The sequence below is a fragment of the Engraulis encrasicolus genome, chromosome 1 (genome assembly GCF_034702125.1).
Source record: "Engraulis encrasicolus isolate BLACKSEA-1 chromosome 1, IST_EnEncr_1.0, whole genome shotgun sequence".
NCBI lineage: Eukaryota > Metazoa > Chordata > Actinopteri > Clupeiformes > Engraulidae > Engraulis > Engraulis encrasicolus.
The window spans coordinates 14,172,975-14,187,974 of record NC_085857.1 but is presented as its reverse complement, the minus strand read 5'-3'; the positions used below and the strand labels follow the sequence as shown (position 1 = coordinate 14,187,974).

At 44.8% G+C, this 15,000-nt stretch overlaps 1 protein-coding gene across 2 annotated transcripts in view; it reads right to left on the bottom strand.

The window, feature by feature from the left end:
* The window catches only part of LOC134448157 (signal-induced proliferation-associated 1-like protein 2), a 202,612-nt gene that overhangs the window by 171,816 nt on the left and 15,796 nt on the right, over positions 1-15,000 (bottom strand). For both annotated transcript variants that reach the window (XM_063197918.1, XM_063197919.1), the window contains exon 7: positions 10,942-11,130. In XM_063197918.1, the coding sequence (XP_063053988.1) occupies positions 10,942-11,130 (189 nt within the window). The remainder of the gene's footprint in view (positions 1-10,941; positions 11,131-15,000) is intronic.

The window sequence follows — 15,000 nt, the reverse complement described above, 5'->3', positions numbered from 1 at the left end:
TTTCATTATTATTCCATCTTCTATACATACTCTAGCTCATCTCAGAATGGGAAGAAATCTTTCACTGTGTCTGGTACCTGATGCAACCTATCTGCCCATCCATACTTGATAATGTTGCTCAGGGCCTGCAGGGAGCTGTCTGTTGCTGTGTGTGCGTAGTTCTTCCAGACGGCTGGATGAGATGTGCTGCACAGTCATTACCTCGAAATCCTCCAGTTCGGTGGCATGTGAGGCTGTGGTGTTCCTCGGTGCACGTGATAGTGTGTCTGCTACGTGCAGTTCCTTTCCCTTCTTGTAGACCAGCGTGAGGTTGAACTTGTGTAGTTTCAGCATCATGCGTTGTAGACGCGCAGGCGCCATGTGAAGGGGTTTTTTCAAGATAGAGACCAGGGGCTGGTGATCTGTCTCCACAGTCACTGGCTTTCCGTATATGTAGTCGTAAAACTTGAAACAGGTAAACACGACAGCGAGCAGCTCTTTTTCAATTTGTGCATATTTTTTTTCTGTTTCAGTGAGCGTGCGAGAGGCATAGGCAACAGGACTGCCATTCTGGAGGCACGCACCACCAAGGCCATACTGCGAAGCGTCACATGTGAGAGTGACTGGTGCTTGAACGTCATAGTAACGCAGCACTGGAGGTGATGTCACGAACTGTTTCAGAGTGTCGAATGCTTTTTGTTGTTGTTCAGTCCAGGTCCACGCTATGTCCTTATGCAGGAGCTGGTGGAGGGGTGCTGCGATGTTGCTGTGGTTTGGAATGAATTTGGCCAGATAATTTATCATACCCAGGAAGCGTTGCAGAGCGGCTTTATCCTGGGGTGGAGGGATGTCTGTGATCGCCTGGATTTTTGTTGGATCTGGTTTCAACCCCTGCTCAGTGAAGATATGGCCAACGTAGCTGACTTCCTTCAGTTTGGAATCTGCATTTTTGGGGGTTCAGCCTCAGTCTCACTTTGCGTGCCCTGTCAAGCACTTTTTTTAGGTTCTCATCATGTTCTTGGAGGTCTCGCCCTCCCACGATGATGTCATCAACTATTATTGCACATGGGAGGCCAGCAAATATTTGCTCCATGGATCTCTGAAAGACCTCTGACGCCGCGTTGAGACCATACGGCATTCTCAGGTAGCGATATCTCCCGAATGGAGTGGCAAAAGTGGTGAGGAATGACGATGCTTGGTCCAGTTTGACTTGCCAAAAGGAGCTCTTGGCATCAAGCACTGAAAACACTGACGCGCCAGACATTTGGGCGGCAACTTCCTCAACCGCGCGCATGGGATGGTGGGGGCGCATTAATGCTTCATTTAGGTCTCTTGGGTCAATACATACGCGGATCTTGTCAGTGTCTTTTTTGTGTGTGGCCACCATTGAGGAAACCCATTCGGTAGGTTCTGAGATGGGTGTGATGACTCCTTGTTTCACCATGTTTTCCAGCTCTGCTTTCACTTTGTCCATCATTGCAACTGGAACGCGGCGAGGTGGGCGAATGACAGGTGTGACTTCCTGGTCCAGTTTCATGTGGTAGGTCACTGGGAGTGAGCCGAGTTCGTCATTGAACAGCTAAGCATAGTCGTCGAACCACTTTTAAGAAGAGCTCTGCCCGGCTACATTCACCTGGAAAACTTGGTCTCCCAGGGTCATGAGGTCCATATTCAGGCAGTCCGGCAGCCCTAGCAGAGGCTGCACTTTACCATTTACCACGTGGAAACGCAGGTCGTAGAACCTTTGGTCGCTTGTCTGGCACTTCAACAACACAGTCCCCTCAGTGTGTATCACTGTGCCTCCATAGGCCACGAGCCTCGCCTTGTTGTCTTTGTTTATTTTTTCAGTGTTTTTCAAGTACAGCAATGTATCCAGGGAGAGAACATTACACTTTGCACCAGTGTCTACTTTCAGTTTGAGCGTCTTGCCATTGACCTTTATGTTGCAGTGTATTTCGTCCTTTACACCATCATCAGACAGCGTGTTTACTTCATTTCCGCCTGGTGAGAGCCCATCGATGTCGAACAATTCACAGTCCTTGCCGCTGCTGTCTGAGTCTGCATGTGCTATTTGGTTGACTGACTTGTACTGCTTGTTTCTCGCTGCTCACCTGCAGTGACTCTTGAAGTGGTTCAGCTTTTTGCAGTAATTGCATTGCTTCCCATATGCCAAACAAAGTTCCTTTTTCGCAGGGTGTTCATGGCCACAGTTGGTGCAGTTTATGTTTTGCACTCTGGCATGGTCTTTGTATTGCTTGCTACTACTACTAGTTGTCTTTTGCATTCTGCGGTCCTGACGTATTGCATCCACATTTCTTGAACTGCGTGGCGTTGTTGCAAGCAGTTTAGTATGCTGTTCAGTTTGTTCATTGATTTGGCATATCTTGATAGCTTTCAACATTGTAAGATCAGACTCTCTCAGCAGTATCTTCCTCACGCTATCTGAGCTAATGCCACAAACAAGCCGGTCGCAAATTAAATTATCATGCAAAGTTCCAAAGTCACACGTTTTAGCCTTGTTTCGGAGTGCGCTTACATAAGCCTCTATGGTCTCACCGTTTTTTTGGTTCCTTGTGTTGAATGCGTGTCTCTCCATTGTGATATTTGCCTGTGGACTGCAGAGGCATCTGAATTTCCGCTTCAAACACTCCGGATCCTCCCGGGACTCTGCTGGGCGGATCTCGACTCCCTCTCCATCTACTTGAGCAGGTGCATAAGTGAACGTGCGTTTCCTTTCGATAGCCTCACTTCCTGCCAGATTGAGGAGTATGTTTGCTTTCGTTCGGTCGGGCTTGTCACTGTGGGCAGCCGCAATGAAGATGTCATATTCTTGTTCGAATATTCTCCAGTTATCGGCAATTTTGTCGTCAAATACGAGCGGGTCCGGACGACGGAAGCCATCAGCCATGTTTGCTAATGTTCGCTGTGTCGCACACTAATATGAACGCATCTAACTGAAACACTTAACCTGACTATGTAGAGTAAGAAACGGACGGTCGTTAAGTCGTTTCACTTCTGACACCATGTAGAATAGCACAGAGGCAGGTATCATTTCAGAAGTTTTATTAACTAAGTCCACAACATTACAGGCATGCAGTTTGCGTCCGTGTCCGTAGGCTGACTGACGTACGTGACGTAACCACGTGATTACGACATCATTCTACACCTCCCTTTACCCTCTTTCTCCTCATCACTCTTTCCAGCAGTAAAATAAACGGGTAAAATAATAATAAAAAAATCTCTCTCTCTCTCTCTCCCGGGGAGCCCTATGAGAGCCTTCCTCTTTCCCTTCCTTTTTTCTCTCTCTTCCTTTCCTCTCCCCTTTCACTCTCTTTCTGCTCCTCTATCGTTCTCCTTCTCTCTCCCTCTCTCCCTCTCTCTCTCTCTCTCTCTCTCTCTCTCTCTCTCTCCCTCTCTCTCTCTCTCTCTCTCTCTCTCTCTCTCTCTGCTCTTCTATCGCTCTTCTATCATTCTCCTCTCTCTCTCTTTTTCTGCTCTTCTATCATTCTCCTCTCTCTCTCTCTCTCTTTTTCTTCTCTTCTATCATTCTCCTCTCTCTCTCTGGGCTTCTCTGATTACACCGCTCTTCAATTATAAAGTAATGCAGCTCGTGTCGATCGCATCTCAGCTAACCCTCTCTCCCCTTACACTCGTCATCATTACAAACAGTGTTACACACACACACACACGCACACGCACACGCACACACACGCACGCACACGCACGCACACGCACACGCACACGCACACGCACACACACCGCTGCACCTCCCCCGCCCTGTGCACTGCCTTTGCCCTGAGGTGTGCAAATATTTTTAGTGGTGTCGATGTGATCTGAGACCCCCGGCCCTGGTCGATGAAACGAAACACTGCCTCTGTCCTCTCTCTCTCTCTCTTCCCGTACCTCGCTCCCCCGGCAACTTTCATTTAATTCCCTGATAAGACAGGAAGAAGTGTGTGTGTATGTGTGTGTGTATGTGTGCGTGTGCGTGTGTGTGTGTGTGTGTGTGTGTGTGTGTGTGTGTGTGTGTATGTGTGTGTGTGTATTTGAGAGGGGAGTAAAAGAAAGCACTTTCTCCCTCTAAAATCCACACACACACGCACGCACACACCTTCCTCCCCCCCTAACGCCCTCACAGATTGCTTCTCTCTCTGACACTGAGGAATTCCTTTGTCAGCTAAAGATAGCTGTGCCTGAAAATTACACCCGCTAACACCTTGAAATCCCTATACGACACCTTCATATGCTTTTCAACCAAAGCAAAGACACTCCAATTCAAGGATTTTCAACTGTCCATCTGCATTTAAGGTGAGACATTGCACTCTTGTCAATCACTATCCAACATAGCCAACGATAGCAGAGATACTAAAATTTGAGGACTTTCAACTCAAATCCACATTGCATTCTTTGAACGCTCTTGTATCACACACATTTAATAGGACACCACACTCTTGGCAACTTCATCAGTACTGTCAAACAAAAGCTAAAACCGTAAACGTCTTGAGTTTGAAACTGAGGAGTCACCAACAAATGTTATCAATAACGTTGTCCATCAGTAGAGAGAATATCTTATTTCCTTTAGAACCCAACATGGAAGGATGAAAAAGTATTGTAAAATTGGTTCGCATAATTTGCCATTGCTACAGCACGGGGGAAAAAAATCCATTCCAAATCCATTAATCCATTAACCCACTAATCCATTAACCCCCTGGTACACCTGATGTAGATTGCCCTAATAAGGTCAATATCTTGTGTTTGCACCAAAAATGACCTCAGTATTTTCTCTCAATAGCATGTTTTGATATAATGTTGATATGATGCTGAAAGCCATGATTATTTTTTCTGTGGTATGTCCATGCCATTAAATAATACATGAAGTAAAGCTTCTGTGCATTTCTAGGAGCACTATTTTATTTGCAATCCACAATTCTTTAAGCCATGTCCTTGAATAATAAAACAATACGGATTTGAAGATATCCAGGAGCATTTTGCATCCATGTCTTTAAATAATATAACAAAAAAAAGAGCTCAGCCCATCTCCAGAGGCGTTACTGTAACGATTACAATAATGCTTCGAGTCATGTTCAGGACTCCTTTTTTAACAAAGTAATCCTAATTCTAAGCCCTTACATAATACATCAAAATGGTGATTCTGCACATACTGTGGGTGCATTCCAATATGCGACCTTGTGTCCTCCACTTGGGCTTGTGGCCTCACATTTTGCTGATGCCCCGCCTCCGTGGAGAAAACAATCAAGTTTCCCCGCTGTCAGCCTAGCCACAACAATATTTGGGGGACTATTCTTCATTTACCATTCTGTTTGCAAATGAGAAAATAACTTAACAATTGAGCAGGACATTGAAATATAATGCTGTTGAACTTGTCCGTGATGTCATCATGACATATGACTTCCTGGTACGAGGCCACCAGCACAAGTGGAGGACGCAAGGTTGCATATCAAAACGCACACATTGTATCTAGGAGTGCTCTCGCATTTAATTGCAAAACGTCTTTGGCCCAGAGGACATATTTGATTGCCATCATCACCATCTTGCACCTGGGACTTGGAGGCACGCCTTCTCTATTTGTTTTCATGGCAACATTTCTGTAAATATTATTCCAAGGTTAATTTAGCAGAGGGCAGGAAGGGCACACGGAGCCGTGTGTGTGTGTGTGTGTGTGTGTGTGTCTGTGCGTGTGTCTGTGCGTGTGTCTGTGTGTGTGTCTGTGTGTGTGTCTGTGTGTGTGTCTGTGTACATCCGTTTGTCATCAGCATCATTTATCAGATTTTTTCCCCCGCTCTTCCTCTCTTCGTCTAGTCTTGTCTTTCAGAACATGTCTGGGTCTCTCTCTCTCTCTCTCTGGGAGCCCATCTTTCCCTCTCTCTTCTCTCTCTTCATCTCTCTCGCCTCTCTCTTCTCTCTCTCTCCTCTCTCTTCTCTCTCTCGCTCTCTCTCTCGCTCTCTCTCTCTCTCTCTCTCTCTCTCTCTCTCTCTCTCTCTCTCTCTCTCTCTCTCTCTCTCTCTCTTTTCAGAATGGTCACTGTCTGTCTCAGCAGCAGCAGCAGTAACAGCAACAGCAGCAGCAGCAGTAACAGCAGCAGTGGTGTCAGCCAAGAATATAAGTGGCCCTAATTGTCGGTCCGGTTTCAAAGTCCCAGTGATTACGGCTCAGTAATTACAAAGCTCACGGGCAGCCGACAAGACAAAGACACACACAGACACACACACACACACACACAGAGACACACAGACACACAGACACACACACACACACACACAGACACAGACACAGACACACACAGACACAGACACAGACACACACAGACACACACACACAGACACACACACACAGACACACACACACACACACACACACACACACACACACACACACACACACAGAGACACACAGACACACAGACACACACACACACACACACCTCTGTGCAATCATGAGTTTGTGTGACAGCGTAAAAGAAACCAAGTGGGGTTTGTGTTGCCATCAACAGACGTGCCCTGAGGGAGTGCTAGGGAGAGTTAAAGACGTGGGATCTATTCCTTTCTTGCTTTTCATTTTTTCCTGTGCCTTCTTGCCTTCTCTTTGGAGAGTTGTGGGAGTAGGAGTATGAGGAAATAAGCAATAGTCTGGCTATGTGATCCTATCACCCTTTCTCTTCCTTCCTTCATTCCTTCCTTCCTCTAATCATCATCTTCTAGGCCTGTGATTCTCAAAGTGTTTTCCGGGGACCGCTGGTGGTCCGCGAGGGGAATTCTACATTTCCAAGACAAGCTAGCAGTAGGCTATATTTGTAGCTTTATTGCGAAGCTAACCATAGCTTAAGTCTCATATTCACCACAATAAGACCGGCTTGTAAATGTGAATAAAAATGAAGTGATCTGCATCGAAATAAGCAGAATCAAATTAGCACCCGTCAACTGTCAATTCAGTTTTTTTTACATTTTTCACATTTTTGGTGGGACAAAGTGGTCTTAGGTCTGAAAAAGTTTGAGAAACACTGTTCTAGGTCTTGTCTTCTCATCCGATGGTAAATGGAGCTACCCAAGTACAGTAGCACAGCATTGGAGTAGTTTACAACTTAGGTAGTTTGAATGACCATCATGACCTCCATTAATAAGAATGTTAATATCTACACATTCACACCATCCTCTAGGCCAGTGGTTCTCAACCTTTTTTGTTCAGGGACCCATATTTTTACCATTGTAAGCTTTGGTGACCCAATCGCGCGAGCGCCCGCACGAGAGGGAGTCACATGATACTCTGTTTCCTGCGAAAACTCATTAGTTATCATTTTATTCCTCAATTTGTCTTCAGTCAAATATAGAATAACTGTTTAATGTATCACTTACATTTTGTTGCTTCTATGCATATATTAGTTTAAATGTTTTGTCATTTATTCAACATGGGCTATATATGGTATTAAAATGAAACCCCTTAAAATCAAGAGGGCTTCGCGACCCACTGTGGATCTTTGGTGACCCATAGGTTGGGTCCCGACCCATAGGTTGGGAACCACTGCTCTAGGCCTTGTCTTCTTCACTCGATGGTTAATAGAGCTACCCAAGTAGCACGGCATAGGAGTAGTTTACAACTTTGGTCATGACCTGCACTGATGAGAATCTTCACAGATTTCTCACCAACTGCTTTCAGATGTTCCTCCTCTCAACATGCCCCATGGAACCTAAACACTTAGGGTTTTCTTTTGCCTTAAGACATGTAAAAGTTGTATTTTAGCTGTTTTACCACGTCACTCATCAACATCACAGTGACCCTCTGATGAAGACGGAAGTAACACCGTCGAAACATGTCAGGTAAAAGATAAACACTTTTACATGTCTTAAGGCAAAAGAAAACCCTAAGTGTTTAAGTTAAACAGTTAGACATAATGAACCTAATACATATGCCCCATGGAATTACTCTGTTATTCTCACCTGATGTTCAATGGAGCTATGCAAGTAGGACAGCATTGGAGTAGTTTACAACTTTGGTAGTTTGACCACTATGACCTGCATTAATGAGTTAATATCTACACATTCACACCATCTTCTAGGCCTTGTCTTCTTCACTCGATGGTTAATAGAGCTACCCAAGTAGCACGGCATAGGAGTAGTTTACAACTTTGGTAGTTTGACCATCATGGCCTGCATTAATGAGAATCTTCACAGATTTCTCACCAACTGTTTCCTGTCCTCTCTCAGATGTTCTTCTTCTGGTCTGCCTCTCTCTCAACATGCCCCATGGAATTCTTCTGTTCTAGAATAGAATCCCCCCGCTTTCCTTTTCTTTACTCTCTTTCTGCTCTTCTATCGTTCTCCTTGTCTCTCTCTCTCTCTCTCTTCTCTCTCTCTCTCTCTCTCTCTCTCTCTCTCTCTCCTTGTCTCTCTCTCTCTCTCTCTCTGCCTGGGGGTCAAACTGACTCCACAACACATGTCTGATGTGAAGACAGGCGTTGCATGGCGTCATGAAGAGGTGTTGCGCTTGGTGCTAATTGAATTCTAGCAAGCCACTGCACGTCTGTCTACAGTTGCAAGAAAAAAAGAAAAGAAAACTGGGTTTGTTGTTGTGTGAAGTTGTGAGTGCCAGTGGGACTCTCTTGAAGATCTGCATTCATTCGTTCATTCAACCAAAGGCACTTTTATAACACCACATGTGTGGATCAGAAGAGGGTCAAGATAACTAATTATCTATTTCAAAAAGGCTGCAATTCCTGAGCACGTTTTTTTTCTCTCATCCCAAACAATTGAACTTATCAAAGTTTTTTTTTAAAAAGTATTATAAGACAGCTTTTCAAGACTATATTTCATCCGACAAGACCATTTAATCGATTATTGATCTTATTCATCTGATTTACTGTAGGGTGCTTATAAATGGTGGTCAAACTGGATGGTTATACTTAATCACCTTCTGCTTTGCACAATAGGGCAGCGTGTCAAGAACATCTGGGTATTGATGAATTGCTCCATCAGTCTATCCCAAAATTCACACGGAGTGCGTTTTAATATGCGACCTTGCCTCCTCCACTTGCCTCCTCCACTTGCTTCTCGTCATGATGACATCACTGAAAACAGCATTATATTTCAATATCTTGCAAAAGCTCAATTGTAAAGTCTTTTTCTGATTTGCAATTGGGATGGTGAATGAAAAAAAGTCCCTCAAAAGTTGTTGTGGCGAGGCTGACAGGTGGGAAACTTTATCGTTTTCCCCACGGAGGAGGGGCCAGGAGGCGGGACGAGGAGACAAGCACAAGTGGAGGAGGCAAGGTCACATATTGGGATGCACACTCTGCTTCTAGCCAAGGCACACTCAAACCACCATTCAAGCTGGTTGATGGCTTGCTCTGACAAGGTGAGCCGAGATATCACCTGACTAGTCAGTATTGGGTAAAGGGTGTTGCAATGGCATCAGAATTGGATACCCTATTGGTGTCGCAAGATGCCCACATGATAAAAAAAACAACCCTCCCATCACACACCTACATGCGTTTTCAATTGCTGTGTTGGCTGATGTAGGCCTACTGTTAACAGGTTTCATCTTGTCAGGTCAGGAATCTATGACCAAAGAACGACTTCCAAAGACAGTATTGACTTAACTGATTAATGCAGTTTCAACTTGTCTAGCATGGCATCTCTATTAAGATTTATCTTCACACCTTTAGCGACCTGGTGGCAACCGGTTTTGTTTTATAGGAAACTGTGCAATGGAAATAAATATCGTGAAGTCCTGAACCACTGACCTGTTTATTCTGGCTCTTTCATTTTCACTTTATCTCTTGGCCCAGCTACTCTTCGACTGTTACTGTATCTTTATGGGTCTCTCTCTCTGTTATTCTTTCTTTTCTCTAATATCCTTATCTCTGCTATCCCTCTCTCTCTCTCTCTCTCTCTCTCTCTCTCTCTCTCTCTCTCTCTCTCTCTCTGTCTCTCTCTCTCTCTCTCTCTCTCTCTCTCTCCCTCTCTCTCTCTCTCCCTCCCTCCCTCCCTCCCTCTCTCTCTCCCTCTCTCTCTCTCTCCCTCTTCCTCTCTCTCTCTCTCTCTCCCTCTTCCTCTCTGTCTCTCTCTCTCTCTCTCTCCCTGTCCCCCCCCCCTCTCCCTCTCCCTCCCAAATCTCCTTCTCCGGCTCTCCTTTCTCCCCTCTCACTTTATCTCTTGGCCACCGACTCCTCTTTCCACTCTAATCCTTATTCTCCTGCTGACTGAAATCTGAAACTGATATAATTAATGGAGAACGAGTGCTCGTGATAAAAAGCAGCCCAGACTTTTTATCGCAAAAAAATGTGCAGTACAACATGTACGACCAACTTTTCCACAGGCAAGGGGTAGAGGTAGTGGGTTGCGAGAAAGCTGGTAGGGTACAGTAGTCAGCGATATTATTGACGATTATTGACTGACTTTTGGGAAAACCAACAACATTGACTTTGACATTGCTGTAGAGCACTTTCATTATTTGCTTGTGTGTGATTGTCTGTGTGCTTGTCCATATGACTGTTAGCGTGAGTGGACCGCGGGCATGTGTGTACGAATACATGTGTCCCTGCACATGCCGGGCCGTGGTGTAATGGTTTGAGGGTGGGTTTGTAGATCGCAGGGTTGCATGTTCAATCCCCACCCTTACCAATCCCTTCCTTCACCCCGTGGCTGAGGTGCCCTTGAGCAAGGGACCTATCCCCGCAATACCCTGTAATATCTGTAGGTGGTTTTGGAGAAAAACATCAGCTACATGTAATGTAATGCAAAGTAATGTAATGCCTGTAGATGCAACACTGAAGGAAATCCAGGGCACTCTCCTTTTGAAGAAGTTAAAAAGCCATTATTGTGATGGCATGGTCATATTAGACATTGGGTATACTGCGTATACCTGCAATCTACGTGACTACACCACTGGCTACATGTAATTTAATGCCTGTCTTTAGTGTGCACATCATGGTAGAGTATAGTACTCACCCCTTGCTGGTCCAGCTTGAGCAGCTGGTCGGGCACCTTGGGCGAGCTGTGTGCCAGGCGCAGGCAGGGGGTGTTGAGCTCGGGCACCACGTACTCCAGCACCTCCTTCAGGGGCAGGCCGCGGTTGGTGCCGTGCTTGGCCGTGGAGGGCACCGCATCCTCCAGGATGCCGCCTCGCAGGGTGGTCAGCTGTAGGGGGGGAGAGAGAACAAGACGCGTTAATGTAGGGCTTACATACGTTTTCAGTTATTCTCTTTATTTGCTCTTTATTTTTTCATGTCGCAAAACAACCTTTCTTTAAAATGGATTTATTCTTATTTCTACAGTTACATGAACGTATAGTGTGTATTGTGACAACATATAATTAAATGATATTCAATTGTTTAAGACTGATAAAATTACTATCACGATATAGGAGAAAGGTCACATATATCGTCATAATGTCCAGCCCTACGTCAATGTGGTAAGCTGTGGGGGGGAGAGAGGGGGTAGACAAAATACAGTAGTCAGTTGTGGATTGATATAGAATGGATAGTTAGTGTTAATTGATAGTTATGGATGGTAATAGATAGTTAGTGACAAAAGAAAGGAAGAAAAGAAAGATGAAAGTAAAATAAGAGGCACTGTGTGCTGTTGACGATGGAGAGCAGTGCGGGTGATGGGTAGCAGAAGCGATCCTATTAGGGATGCAAATGATTAATCGATTAATCGACTTTAATCAATCAATGCATTAATCGATTAAAAAAACATTAATTGCAATTAATCGACAATTCAACTGACAAGAGACCCAGGTGAAATGGGCATGTGAAGAGTGTGTGTGAAGAGGGGTGTGAGTAGTGGGAATATTTAAATCACCTTTGGATTAAATAATTGGAATTAGAATTAATTAAAATGTGGTATATTATCTCAATTTTTAATTAAAATATTTAGGTTTTTTTCGAGAAACATTGAGATTTCGGGGGGAAATGCCGCTTATCAATTAATCGTAAGTCGATCGATAAGGCTATCAATTAATGATTAATGAATTAATCGATAATTTGCATCCCTAGATCCTATGGAGGCCCCACCCACCAACCCCCGCAAAAAATATAGCAAAAATAGCTAACAAAACCTTGAGGGTGCCGGCCTGGGAGAAGAGGAGAGATGAGGAGAGAAGAGTACAGAGAAGAGGAGAGAAGAGAAGATCAGGGTTCAAAAAGAGGAGAAATAAAACAGCCTGACAGTTCCCCCAGGAGGCCCTGACACTTGCATAAGAGAGGAGAGCTGAACACTCTGCATCATGGCGGAGTGAGTAGTCACACACACACACACACACACACACACACACACACACACACACACACACACACACACACACACACACACACACACACACACACACACACACACACACACACACACACACACACACACACACACACACACACACACACACACACACACACACACACACACACACACACACACACACACACACACACAGACCCATCTGACAGCCCACAGTGCCAGCAGTCTCTTGCCGTGTAACCACCACCATGGTTAAAACGAGAGCCTCACACGTAGTCACACACATGCACTTTCACACACACACACACACACACACACACACACACACACACACACACACACACACGATCCACTCCTCACCACATGGCACAGCACGGCACAATACACTCACCGCAGTCATCACAGCCTAAAAGTCTCTCATATATACAGACACAGACACAGACACACACAGACACAGACACACAGACACACACACACACACACACACACACACACACACACACACACACACACACACACACGCATCTCTGCTCTACTCCTCATCGCACGGTACGGCCCCCGCTACCGCCACCGTGGGCCTAAAGCTCTCAACTCGACTCCACTAGACTTTAACAGCTAATGACGCAGTCATCTGCTAGCCGCCAATATCGGTGCCCACAGCACAGCACACCTACACACACGCACACAGGCAGATATACTTACATACACACACACCCCACTCACACACACACACACGATTACCGTGGGCCCGCTCGATGAATTATTGAGTCTGACTAAGAGGGGGAGATGTTCGGCAGTAACAGTGTCATCGCCGCTGCTGCTCTGCTAAGTCAGTCGCCGCGCCGCATTAGTGCTCAGAAAGTGAGGAGGAGGAGGAGGAGGAGTAGGAACGCTCGGGGGATGCAGAAGAGAAGAAGGACGTCAACGCCGGTGCGCCCCGCCACAGTGTCAAAATTACGGGCCTATTCAGACATGTGAATGTGAAAAAGAAAATAACTGATATGAATGTACTGAATAACGTTGTCATCGCTCCGCTTTGCTCAGCCACTCGCTACGCCACGTTAGCACGCGTGTCACTTGGAATGCGAGGACACGGATGAGGAGAAGAAGCAGGAAGTCACTGTCTGTGTCGAGATTACAGGCAGATTCAGGCTGAGGCAGATGGGTGACAGGGATAGAAGCATATAATTGATGACTGAACTCAGCAAAAAAGGACAAAAATGAAGAGAAGAAGATAAGAACAGAATCGAGCAGGAGTACGAGCAGGCCCTGCGGAACAATAGGAGTAGCGAAAATCCCCCAGTACGTGTCATCATAGTGTCAATTACAGCGAGATATAACATGTGACAATGAGATAGAGGGAAATAAGTGATGATTGAATAAGGACAAGGAGGAAGAAAAAGAATAAAATAGAAGACAGGAGTAGTGCGGTAGGCCTCGAGGAAGAGTAACAAGCTAAGCTCCGATCCGCCCCTTCCTACCAAGTTTGCTGCCCGATTCAGATGTATGAATGTGACGGAGTGGGAACATAACGGAATGAATGAATGAATGAATGAATGAATGAATGAATGAATGAATGAATGAATAAAACATGGAAAAGAATAGAGGAAGAATAGAAAATAAAAGTAAAATCCCCCCTACTGGTGTGATGCACTCCGTACGTAGTATTACAGGCAAATTCAGACATACGAATGTGACAAAGAAGGAAATGCCTGACGAATAAATGAAAAACAAGGAAGAGGAAGAGGAGTAGAGCAAGTCAGTTGTATGAATATAACAGAGAGGGAAGATGACTGATGGATGACTAAATAAAGGAAAAATTAGAGGCGAAGAACAGAGTACATAAGTACGTAGAAGTCCCCTGAGGAGAAATAGGCCCTACTCTTGATGCACTACATAGTGTCAGTGTTACAGTCAAAATTCAGACACATTAATGTGACAAGGAAGGAAATGCCTGATGAACAAATAAAAACAAGAGGAAGAGGAAGAGGGGTAGAGTACAGCAAGTAAGCCTCGCTCCGGTCCGGTCCGCCCTATCCTGTCCAGATTACCGTGTGAAAGGAAGTGGGAAGTAACTGATGAATGAATAGGAGGGGAGAAAAGAGGGAAAAAATAAACAACTGACATCTACGTGGACTGAGGGAAAAAAAATCAAGATACACGACAGTGTGACAGAAGCAGGAAATAAGTGATGAATGAATAAAATAAGATTCTGTGCCACTCCATGAGCGCTGAAGCAACCATTCCAGGCGCTTTTGAAAGTAATGTGACTGAGGTGAATGACATTAACTCCCCCAGTGGATAAAGAGGTGACGATAGAAGATGAGATGAGATAGCCTGATCCATAATGAGCTAACATACACAGATATCAGTGCAGAGGGCGCAACGTAATAGAAAACTGTAATTCCCTCAAATGAGCTAAAATAAATATCAATCTGCTGGGGATAATGTAAACATTGGGGTTACCACATCCATCCAACCGTCTTATTTATTTTAATCAAATCTGTGTGGTGAGCAAGTGAAAAGGGGGACTCTGTTTCCAAGGTGACAAGAAATGTTATATACCTATGCTAATGTATTCCTTGGTTCTACTTCAACAAAGTGGTCGGAAAGGTCAATTCTGAAATTAAACCCGAGATGAATTTAGAATTAATGTGAAACAAAAAGTTCCCAGAGTTGACGTAAGCTTGTTAATTTGCCAATCATGAGTCTTAACCAATTATTATCATTGGTTACTGTTGGTTCATTTCGCATTCCGTTAGACTGCATTTA